A 12870-nucleotide genomic window follows, 5' to 3' on the forward strand; every position below is an offset into this window, starting at 1 on the left:
CATCTTCCAGTTTCTAGCCACTACAAAAAGAGCTGCCACAAACATTTTGGCACATACAGGTCCCTTTCCCTTCTTTAGTATTTCTTTGGGATATAAGCCCAGTAGTAGTACGGCTGGGTCAAAGGGTATGCACATTTTGATAACTTTTTGGGCATAGTTCCAAATTGCTCTCCAGAATGGTTGGATTATTTCACAACTCCACCAACAATGTATCAGTGTCCCAGTTTTCCCACATCCCCTCCAACATTCATCATTATTTGTTCCTGTCATCTTAGCCAATCTGACAGGTGTGTAGTGGTATCTCAGAGTTGTCTTAATTTGCATTTCTCTAATCAGTAGTGATTTGGAACACTCTTTCATAGGTCAAACTTTTTAAAAGGGGTCCAGTTCACTGTCCCTCCGACTATTAGAGGGCTGGACTATAGTAAAAACAAAAACTATGAACAAATTCCTTTGTACGCTGCATATATCTTATTTTGAAGTGAAGAAACAAAATGGGAACAAATACAATATTTAAAATGAAGTAAAGTTAAATCAACAAACTTACCAGTATTTCAATGGGAACTAAGGGCCTGCTTTTGCCTAATGAAATGGTCAATGTCTGGTTCCATATTTGTCACTGCTAGTTGTAACAAGTGATGCATCCATTAGTCTTGATCTGGTTGGAGATTTAAAATGTTTCATTCTAGAAAAAGTCTGTTCACAGACATAAGTGCTGCCAAAGATGGTTGCCATTTTGAGTACATGGTTCCTGAGATGAGGATATGTCTCAGAGGGGAGAGATGCATAGAAATTATGAAGGCTGCTTGACTGGAATGCATCTTTCAGAGAGACACAATTCTGCAGTTCAGCCAGTTCCATTTGGTAAATTGTATCCACATTTTCAATGTCAATAGAAAATGGGTTATGGAAAAGCTATATGTCCTGTTCATGGAGATGAAGCTCTTTAAATCTAAGTTGGAACTCCTTTTGCAATTTTTCCAATGAATCCACACATGTTTTGTTTGGGAATGCAATCAGCGGTTTTTCTGCTAACAGATTTTGAGTTGTGGGGAGATGGCAGAAGTTTTCCTCCTTCACTTGTTTGATGAAGAGCCTAATTTTACTTCAAATGCTTTGACATGTGATTGCATATCACAGATGAGCTTCCCCTTTCTTTGAAGTTGCATATTGAAATTGTTGAGTAGCTCTGTTAACATCTGTCAGAAAGGCAAGGTGCCATTTCCATTCCACATCATTGAGCTCTGGTACTTATTTGTTTTTTGAAAGCAGAAAAGTTGTAATCTGTGGAAGTAAGTCATAGAACCATTTCAAAACTCTCCCTCAACTCAGCCAATGGACTTCTATGTGATATAGAATATCTTCATACTCAACATTTAGCTCAGACAAAAATTCCTGAAATTGTCTGTGATTTATTGCATTAGCTCTAATGAAGTTAACACAAGATACCACAGTTTTCATAACAGAATCCCACTTCAGTGATTTACTACACAGCACTTGTTGGTGGATGAGGTAGTATATGGCTATTGGATGAGAATGGTCATGTTTGTCCATCTTTTGGTTAATGCGAGCAATTATTCCTTTCTTAGATCCCACCATTCTTTGAATATCCTACACTCCAAGTCAATTTTTCTTTTTCTTGACATTATTTCTAAGGGATTCCAAATTGCTATTAGTAAAATACATACATACATACATATATATATATATATATATACATGTATATATACATATATATACATATATATACATATATATATATATATATATATAGTGCTACAAAAACAATATACCAGCAATAACTTTGCCCACACAGAGACATACAGACTGCGATGCCCAATTTCCTCCAAACTGCCTCTGCGCTGTGATGCCTCCATTTCCTGCACTCTCTCTCCTGCTTCAGACCTTCATTGCATACAAATCACTGCTCAGGCGGCCCTCCCAAATGCCCTGGCTTCCTCTGAATCATGGGTTCAATTCTCATGATCCAGCGCTGCATGATCGTACATGCTGCACTCGTAATTTATCAAACACTAGATTGCTATTTTTATTCACTATCTTGCCCTGTGAACTTAACCTATGCCACTGATCAACTAGTCTATTTCTTAGCCAATACCAAATGGTTTTGGTGACTGTTGCTTTATAATACAGTTCTAGATCAGGCACAGCTAGGCCATCTTCATTTAATTTTTTTTTCATTACTTCCCTTGAAATTCTCGACCTTTTGTTGTTCCATATGAATTCTGTTGTTATTTTTTCTAGGTCATTAAAATAGTTTCTTGGGAGTCTGATTGGTATAGCACTAAATAAATAGATTAGTTTAGGGAGTATTGTCATCTTAATTATATTCACTCGGCCTATCCAAGAGCACTGAATGTCTTTCCAATTATTTAAATCTGACTTTATTTTTGTGGCAAGTGTTTTGTAATTTTGCTCATATAATTCCTGACTCTCCTTTGGTAGATATATTCCCAGATATTTTATACTATCGACCGTTATTTTGAATGGAATTTCTCTTTGTTTCTCTTGCTGCACTCGTAATTTATCATAATCGCAGGCAAGACTGTGCACATATGTATATAACTGCTTGATATATTGTATGTGCAGAATGTACTTCAGTGACAAATCATACATTGGGGCTTCTGGGGGAGGTCATCATGTTTCTTGAAGTTGCACAAGTGTGTGGGGACCTTAAGAATCTGGAGGGGGATGAAGCAGTATACCAGCTCTGCACCCCCTCATACTCGGGATAAGTGGGGGGGCACTAAGGTCAGACCCCCAGTGATTATAAGGTCATGACATATGTTAGCAATATCCCATCTCTTTATGAAACTACAGAACATATATACAATGATAAAAACTGATGACCACAACAGCCAGACATGAAGTCAGTATGGATACAGGGCTACAGCTTGGTACCAGGAACCTCACTCTTGGTGACAATAGCAGTCAGAACCGCAACATGCGCTAGAGAGGAAACCGTTACATTGTCATTACAACATAATGACAATGATAGAGTCAAGCTGGGACTTGTACTAACTGTTACTATACCGGCACACCAGACACAGCCCATATATTCCCCCTACAGCATCTGTGACATGCGCAGCATGCACTGTGCATCCCTCACACCTGTCTGTTGTGGTGGCTTCTGTTACTTTACAAGGCCATGGGCCATCAGTTCTCATCTTCTGCATCTCTCTCCTTTCCCCACACCATACACCCCGGCCTGGGATCTCACCTCATCTCGGCCTCACACTCTGTCTCCACAGCCTCAGCCCAGTGCTGGAAGTGTGCGTTGCTAACGCAAATTTAGGGCGAATGTCACTTCCTGTCTGATTTTGCTATAACCCGTCTAGCTGAGTAAATGTCCTCAGTGGGCCGCATCTGGCCCACAGGCTGTAGTTTGAGGACCCCTGGTTTAGAATATAAGATCCAGAAGCAAATGAGCACAGTAGTGTAAAATTCAGTATGGATACAAGGACACAAATTGATGATATGATTATTTGACACAAATTGCTCCACATTACTCAGGGTAGTGCTTACTTTATGTTTGATCTGTATGTACAAATCCCAGATTTTAAACATGGTGGCCATTATAAGTACGTATTTTGTGAAAATAAAAAAAAAAATTTTTTTTTGCTTCAGGTCACGTTCCTTTCTCCACTAATTTACTTGTGGTGGCCAATTTAAATGCCTTCATTTGTTTCAAAAATACTGAAATGTATTATTAGCCATTATGTAATGTCCTAAATAATAGATAATTTCTTTCAGTATTTTCACCTTTTCACAGTTACTGATTTGCTATATCCTGCTTCCTTTGGGAATGATTCACATTGAAACTATAATGTGAGGGCAGCTAGGTAGCGCAGTGGATAGAGCACCAGCCCTGAATTCAGGAGGACCCAAGTTAAAATCTGGTCTCAGACACTTAACACTTCCTAGCTGTGTGACCCTGGGCAAGTCACTTAACCCCAGCCTCAAGGAAAAAAAAAAAAGAAAGAAACTATGATGTGATGAACGTGATGAAGGTAGATACTTATGTCTTTTATTAAATTTTTTCCCAGAAATATTTTTGGGGAGACCGCAATGTTTAAAAATAAGAAAAAGATGCCCCATATTTCTGTTTTAACTTATCTTTTTTAGAGGTAAAACCAAAGAATTATATTTACTCACAATTGTTATCATAGAAATAATTTTTTTCTTTTTTTTGTGTGTGTGAAGCAATTGAGTTTCAGTGATTTGCCCAATCATATAGCTAATAAGTATTAAGTTTCTGAAACTGGATTTGAATTCAGTTTCTCCTGTCTGCAAGGCCAATCCTCATACCTACTGTGCCATCTAGCTGACCTTATAGGAAATGATTAACAAAAGTTTCTTTAAATCTAATATAAACACTTTTGTTAAGGGGAAGAATTTATTATCTTAAGGGAGCTTAGATATTATTAGGATTTTTCATATTCAGAATTGCCTTAGAATTATAAATTCTGGTTATGCCCTCATGGATAAAAGCTGCATTCATAAATGTCACAGTAACTTGTTGGGTTTGAATTCAAGATAAAAGTAACTTGAATATGTTTTTGTCCTAGTAGGCCAAGATGATGCTGATATTATTGTTATTTTTTTGTTGAGTGTGGTGTCACTCTTTCATGTTAGATACAAAGAAAACCTTTTCCTTTTTAGTAGTTAATAGTGCCTCTACTTGAAAGGCTTGTTCATAGAACTGTAAATCTGGTGCTTTTACAATTCAAAGGAATCATTCTTTGATGGATTATTGTTTATTGAATTTAATCTTTCTCTTGACACTTTTCATAGAGCTTTACAGTTATTCATTGTTAATGTTTCAATTGTCTTAATCATCTTTCTAAGTCCATCTTGCTCATGGTTACCCTGCTTCAATCTCCTAATAACATTTTTGGTGTTTGACTTTTGTTGATCTTGTATTAAGATTTTTATTGTCACAAAAGCATACAAATACAGGTTCAATAACATACCTGTGGGTTTATTAATGCACATTTGTGTGGAACAAATTTTCGATTTGGAACACTAGACTATTCAAATTGGTTTTTGATTAGATTCATGTTAGTGTAATCAAAGTTGAAAGAGACAAAGTACAGCGTACAGCAAAACAAATATCAAGAATGGTAAGAGAGACAGAATTTTTATACACTTTTGGGTTCAGAGATTATAAAAATCATTTTAAAAATGTACTTTAGATAAGCAATTTTTAAATGTAGGAAGAGGAATACTTCTCTGAGAAATTATGTTTAATGATGTGAGTCAGGCTACATTATTTTTTTTCCCTTTATTTTTTAGATGTTTCTTACGGTGTACCTTAGCAACAATGAACAGCACTTCACAGAAGTTCCAGTTACACCAGAAACAACATGCAGAGATGTGGTAGAGCTTTGTAAGGAACCTGGAGAAAGTGACTGCCATTTGGCTGAAGTCTGGAGTGGTTCAGGTAATCTAATTTTGTGGCTGTATCATCCACCATCCTTCATTATTTTTGGTATATTGTAAGATTTTGTTTAAAAAGCACTCATATTTATCCTCAAGAAGATTTATAAGAAAGAGTAGAGTTAGGAGTCCTAGTTCTGCCAATTGACAGATCAATGTGAATTGGCCTTCAAATAAAGTTCAAATATCATCTGATAAACATTTTTGAAGCAACATAATCTTAAATCTTTAAAAGTATACTTCTTTAGGTTCAGGTCAAATTATGATCGTTTAAATATGAGCTTTCAAAATTCAGTGTCTGAGAGCTTGTTAGAAACTTTCTCCACCTTTTTTCATGTCTTTAAAAAATACTAGGGATATATATATATATATATATATATATATATATATATATATATATATATACACACACACATATATATATATATTTATATTATTAATTATTTGGCTCAATTGGGAGGTTTGAGGAGGAATGAAAAGGTTTGGAAGTCACTTGGTGAGTAAAGATTCATTAATTAGAAAGGTATTAAAAAGAATGGTTTTCTCCAATGAAAGCCCACTTGAGATTATATAGTAGTGAACCTATTCAGCTCAATTTCATCATTCTCCCCCTTCCCCCCGCCCCCGCCCCAGTTTCATTTAGTATTAGTATTTAAATAGGAGTAAAGGCAACTGATGCGGGAAATATTTCAAGGCTGAGGCTTAGCTGGGAGAGATGTTCTGATCAAACTGGTCAGCCTGCTCTTCTCCCATGTGTGATATTCTATCTTCCTTTTCCTTACCTTTGCCTTTCTCATCTCTGCCTAATAGTGAATTACTTCTATGACACAAATATGGTTTTGATACATAAACTAATTAGAGCTAAAACTGAACAAGAAAACTAAAGACCTATACCTATAATAAATATTGATGAAAATTTTTAAATAAAATATGAGCAAGGAGATGACAGCAACATATTTATACGCTATGACCAGACCAGTATAAGAAAAACTATAAACATAATTGACCATATTAATAATAAAAACATATAAATAATAATTATAGAAATATAGCTTTATTTAATATGATTAAGTAGTGTCTATTTAAAATCAAGGTCCAGCATTATCCAGTAAATAAGATCAGGGGAAAAGCAAGGATGTCCATTGTCACCTATACTATTGAGTATAGTACTGGAAATGCTATCTATAACAAGAAGACTAGAGAAGGAAATTTAGAGAAAATAATTATAGGCAAATATATTATACATATCATATTTTACAAATGATCTATAACAAGAAGACTAGAGAAGGAAATTTAGAGAAAATAATTATAGGCAAATATATTATACATATCATATTTTACAAATGATATGATGTTAGATAATTTTAGAGAGTCACCTAAAAAATTAATTGAAACAATTAGCAATTTTAGCAAAGTTTAGGATATAAAATAAAACCATGCAAATCATTAGCATCATCATATTACTGCCATCAAAATCCATCAGGAAAAGATCGAAAAAAGAAATTCCATAACTATGAATAGTATAAAAATCTTGGGAATCTGCTTGTTAAGACACATATAGAAAATATGTGTATGCAATTACAAACCTTTTTTTTACTTAAATCAAGGCAGATCTAAATAATTGGAGAAATACTAATTTTTAATAATTATTAGGCTGTAAAAAAATTAAGTTTAAAAATTTTTTAGTAATTAAGAAAGTGTAGTGGAATGCCTAACCAGGGACTGGGGTTTGGTTGATTGACCCATAAGGCTTTAGACTCACTGAATAATCTGATGGAAGTTTGTTAATTATTAAATGAGAAATTTAAAGATATTTTCAAAGTCAATAGTATTATGATCTAAGGGTAGAGTCCTTTCAGAGCCGTGGCAAGGTTAGGCAAGGGGATGAGAACTTGGTGCAGATAGAGTGGTAATACTTTTCTTCCAGGTAAAAGACTTTGCTGAAACTTGATGAAATAGAGTTCTCTCTCCATACCTTAGCACTCAAATGCCAGTAAGATAGAATGGAATGGAGCTTCTCCCCTTTGCACAGGAGTTAAAGAGCAGGCAAAAGAAGTAGGGGAGATATAATAGTAAAGTATTTGCTTTACAAAGCTGGAAATCAGACAAAAATAGATGCCTGTCAAGAGATGGAAGGTGCCCCACCTTTTTTTCTAGAGGATAGAGATCAGGAAGAAGATACACAATTGAGTGTATATTATGTAGAACTTTGAATGCCTAACAGAGCAATTTTTATTTGATCTTAGAGGTAATAAGAGCCACTAGAGTTGATTTAGAGAAGTGATAAGATTAAACTTTAGAAAAATTACTTTGGCATCTGTATAGAGGATAGACTGGAGTGGGTAGAGACTTGAGGCAGGAAGATTGATTAAAGGATTATTACTTGCAGCAGTCAAGAAAGAGGTGATGGTCCAGTCTAAGATATTGGCTCTGTGAATGGAGAGAAAGAAACATGTAAGAAATATGGGATTAGAAACATCAAGATTTGGCAATTGATTGGATATACAGTGGCAAAGAGAGTGAGGAATTAGGGATGAGACAGGTTTGGAACCTTCTAATAATGAAATTCTGTGTTTATTTTCTTATCTCAAGATCTTATAGATTTCCTATTCTAGAATTTTATGTATATGAAACATGAATAGTGAATTTCCTTTTCTTTTCTTTTTTTTTTTTTCTTTTTGCATATTGTGCATGTAATACCTTTTTTCATCTTTTTTCCCCCTCCCCTACTTTTTTTTTTTTTCCTTTTTCTTTGAAGAGCGTCCAGTCGCTGATAATGAAAGGATGTTTGATGTTCTACAGCGGCTTGGAGCCCAGAAAAACGAAGTTCGTTTTTTTCTTCGCCATGAACACCCTCCTAGCAGGGATATGGGTAAGTGATTATAAAATAGCTTTAAAAAAAAAGACCAAAAAAAAAACTACATCTGATAATTGGAGGAAGAATTAATAAATGGCTGTAGTTTGATTTTTAATCTTCTGAATTAATGTTAAGATGAGTGTCTTAATAGAAGACTTTAAAAAATTTTTATTTATAATTTTTTTTACAATATATATGCATGAGTAATTTTTTTTTTTTAATAACATTATCCCTTGTATTCATTTTTCCAGATTATCCCCTTTCTCCCTCTACTCCCTCCCCTTGATGACAGGCAATCCCATATATTTTACATGTGTTACAATATAACCTAGATACAATATATGTGTGTAAATACCATTTTCTTGTTGCACATTAAGTATTAGATTCTGAAGGTATAAGTAACCTGGGTAGATAGACAGTAGTGCTAACAATTTACATTTGCTTCCCAGTGTTCCTTCTCTGGGTATAATTATTTCTGTCCATCATTGATCAACTGGAAGTGAGTTGGATCTTCTTTATGTTGAAGATATCCACTTCCATCAGAATACATCTAATAGACGACTTTTTACTTGGTTTATATATTTTTGTTTGTAGATCCTGAAATATTGGAAGATTTACCATGGATATTTGTAGGTAGAGTTAATTTAAGATCAAATATGTTTTATATTATAATAGAAAAGTTGTAAAACTATAATTTATTGAGTAAAACAGGCAATTTACCTGCATTAATACTTGTTTGGAAAGACAACTTAAATTTTGCTGTTGCTTAAAATATAATTAGTATATATAGGCAAGTGGTACATTGAAGTATTTGCTAGAAATTTAATACATTTATAGGTAAAAATGTGAATGGTAAAAATAGTTTTATTTGAAAAATATTTAGTTTTTTAATATGTATATTAACTTTTATTAGTTTTTAAATGGTTCATTTTTATTAATTTTTAAGGTAAAGTTTTATTAGTTTTTAAAAGATACATGCATTTTCACCTGATATCTATGCCAGGAAACCTTAATATAATACCTGAGAAATATGTGCTTCATCTTTTTAAATTACTGCATGGATCTTCTGATGAATGAGTTGAAGTTTGCAAGTTAGTTGTCCAGATCAAATATCTTCTTTCACTAGATCCTATATAAATTATTGATTAATCTTTCAGAAGTGCAATATGTAGTTTCAGTGTAGCTGTGTTAAAGTATACTGTAATGTGAAAAGTAAAATCTGTAAACTTTTTTCTCAGTAGAAAACATCAGGGTCATAAAACATATAATAAACTTGAATAAAAAACAACTTTTCCTTTTCTGTGCAGTTTAAGAAACTCAGTAGTGTTGAAATTGTTTCACCTTAACTAGGTCTTCCACTTATTGAGATCAAGAATGAATATAAGTTGGGATCCAGGCTTCAAAAAAAAAAAAGTCTTTCCTATTTAATACTTTTATGTGAATGAGCATATAAAAGATCACAGAATCCCAGAGTTGCAAGGGATCTCAGAGATCATCTAGATAAGTGTATCAGGAATTCTCCCTACAAATGGATAAATCGTAACTGGGCCTATATCTGCACTGGTATAGGAAGTTTATGGTGTGGAAACTCTCTCTACAAGTGCAAGTAAGCACCCCCTGTGCAACATAGAGGATGGTCTAGAACCTTAAGGGGTAAAGAGAGATGCCACAGTCACACACTATATCTGTTTGCTTTTTTTGTTTTTTTTTAAAGGTGAAAATACTATGCTTCCATCCACATTCAGTCCCCATAGTTCTCTCTCTGGATGTGATTGGCCTTTTCCATCCCAAGTCTATTGTACTTGCTTTGAATCACCACATTGCTTTAAAAGAGCAACAATTGCATCTGTTTTGGAGGCAGATCTTGAACTCTGGCTTGCCATAAGAACTTGTTGAACTTAAAGACTTCTAGAGATGAGCATCCTGCTACCTTCCAAAATAGCCCATTCCATTTTCAAATAGTCCTAATTGTTAGGAAGTTTTCTTTATGTTAAACCATAACCTCTTGGCAATTTGTGAAATCATTAGTAGGAAAGGATATTGTTGAGTATAATCAATTTTTTTCTGACAGAGCTCTGAGTAGCTCAATAAACAGAGTATCAAAATCCAGAAATTTTAAGGTAAAAGTTTATCCTTAATGAAAGGAATATGTATATTATGCTTCTGCTTTATAACAAGAACTAAGGCATTGCTTCTTTGTTATAGTATAGATTTGTTTCTTCTTTAGAGATGCATCATTAGTTTTCCAAGTTAGTTGATATTTTTTTCTTTTTTTTTTTTTTTTTTTCTCCCATTAGCCCAGCACTATCATATATTGTTTCAAATCATTTGTTTGCTATGAATCAAATTATGGTGATTTATTCCAGTGCTATTAGAAAATGTCATTATGTAAAATATATTCACTTGGAAGTGGGAGTGATAGAAATGCATGAATTCACTTATGGCATTTCAATCATTTAGTTTTAATGTATAGCTTTGAATTTTGTGTTTAGTGAGTGGATCAAGAATTCAGGATCCTATCTCAAAAAGGAATGGGGTTAAAGTTCCTGGTGATCGAAGAATTGAGAATGGTGTAAGTATTTATTTGAATATTTATTGTGATAATAATGGTGTAAACTTTGCAAGTATCACTCTTAGAGAAATTACTTATATATGTGATAAGATAGAATTGTAGGCATTCTACCTTTTTCTATTCTGTTTCTATTCCGTTACCTACTGCCTCTCACTTAATATAGGTCTATTTGAGTTGATCTCTTAACTCCCCTTTTTTATTTATAATGGTATTATGAAGAAATAAGTGGTGGCCTTTTAACTTTCTTAGTTTAGAGAATTATATTGAAATAATTATCGAAATAAAAACAAAACCATGAGTTTATGGATTCCAGTGTAACAAATTCTGCTTCAATAAGAAGTAGAATGGAATAACAGTTCTGGTCTAACATTCAGTTAGACCTGAATTTGACTTTCACTTTTGACACTCAATAGCTAGAGGATCATGGGCAAATTACTTTACTTCAAAACTCAGTTTCTTCCACTGTAAAATGAGATAATAATATGCTGTTGTAAGGTTCAAATGAAAGTCATACATTTAAGATGTTTAATAATAAATTTTATATAGTACTTGAAGGTTTTTTTAAAACATCTTAAAAAAAATCTAAAAAATTAGTAGTAGTAATAGGAAGAAGAGAAAGAGCATAGCTTAAAACCAGTATTTCTTGGATAGTAGAGACTAAATTTATTTGTTGGCATTATGTTCTTATTGAAGACAGGTTACTAGATATTGTATCTTTGCCATCTTATGTTGTAGTTGAGACAGTACAAAAAATGGTTATAACATAAGCTGTAGATATATTCTAAAATTAATCTATTTTTATGTTATTTGATCTACAGAATTAATTTGTAGCTTATAATTTGAAAATTAATTATTAATCCTGTTGATTAACGTGTAAGTTTCCATCAACATGTCTATTTTATCATAAACAGGTGGTTAAATCATCTTGCTATGGCAAGTTTTCACATGAAACCTTTTAAAACTGTAGGCAAGCTAAAAAGAAGCCATGAGAAGGGAAACTAGATGCTCCTTCTGTAATTAGTTGGATTTTGATTTTTCATTTTCAGGTTAATAGTCCCAGGATAGATATGACCCTTGCTGAGCTGCAAGAGATGGCATCACGCCAGCAGCAGCAGATTGAAGCTCAGCAGCAAATGCTGGCTACCAAGGTAATGCATTTTGATGTATAAGTTTGCTTGTTACTTCTAAACTTCTAAACTGAAAGTCATTACTTGACCTTAAAATAATTAGTGTGTTATAAATGAAAATTTGAATTTTATTTTCTGGGAAAACATTCAACTAAATTACTAAATCATAAGTAAGCCTTAAATCTTTTAGTCAGTTTTCTGGAAGAGCTATATTAAATTCTACTTTAATAAAATCCTGCCGTTAGATTTCTTTCGTCGTCTCTTTTGCTTAGAAAAGTAAAATCAGTATTTTCTGAATCCTAATATCTAAATAATTCTTCTGTTCATTAAGTGTGTGATATTCTGGTAAAGTAATATGCCTATTCATGATTTCTTTCTTGAGGAACAACGCCTGAAGTTTTTAAAGCAGCAAGATCAGCGCCAGCAGCAACAAGCTGCAGAACAGGAAAAACTGAAGAGACTAAAAGAAATTGCTGAGAATCAGGAAGCCAAATTGAAAAAAGTGAGAGCTCTCAAGGGTCATGTAGAACAGAAAAGACTCAGTAATGGAAAACTAGGTGAGTATTGTGAAAGAATCCATATAAGTTCAGTTCAAAATGAGGTAATTTACAATAATAAAAACATGTAAATATAATGAATACATATAAACTGGAGAAAAGAGCACTAGAAATTAGCAGATCTGCAAGAAGCTATGCCTCCATTACAGACCAGTTTTGTGACTATGGGCACATCATTTATGTTCTCTAACTCAGAGAGTATTATAAATTTCATTTGCATTTCCTTATTATTGAGTTCCTTACATTGACAGAATCACAGGACTGATCAAAATAAGTATTATGAAAGATACAGGAAGAAAT

General features: G+C 33.4%; 1 protein-coding gene across 2 annotated transcripts in view; it reads left to right on the forward strand.

Moving 5' to 3' along the window:
• Positions 1–12870, forward strand: part of TP53BP2 (tumor protein p53 binding protein 2) — an 80193-nt gene that overhangs the window by 37947 nt on the left and 29376 nt on the right. For both annotated transcript variants that reach the window (XM_074262642.1, XM_074262643.1), the window contains exons 2-6: positions 5314–5461; positions 8216–8329; positions 10807–10886; positions 11933–12034; positions 12396–12570. In XM_074262642.1, coding sequence (XP_074118743.1) covers positions 5314–5461; positions 8216–8329; positions 10807–10886; positions 11933–12034; positions 12396–12570 — 619 coding nt within the window. The remainder of the gene's footprint in view (positions 1–5313; positions 5462–8215; positions 8330–10806; positions 10887–11932; positions 12035–12395; positions 12571–12870) is intronic.

Source organism: Sminthopsis crassicaudata, chromosome 4 (genome assembly GCF_048593235.1).
Source record: "Sminthopsis crassicaudata isolate SCR6 chromosome 4, ASM4859323v1, whole genome shotgun sequence".
In the NCBI taxonomy this organism is placed as follows: domain Eukaryota; kingdom Metazoa; phylum Chordata; class Mammalia; order Dasyuromorphia; family Dasyuridae; genus Sminthopsis; species Sminthopsis crassicaudata.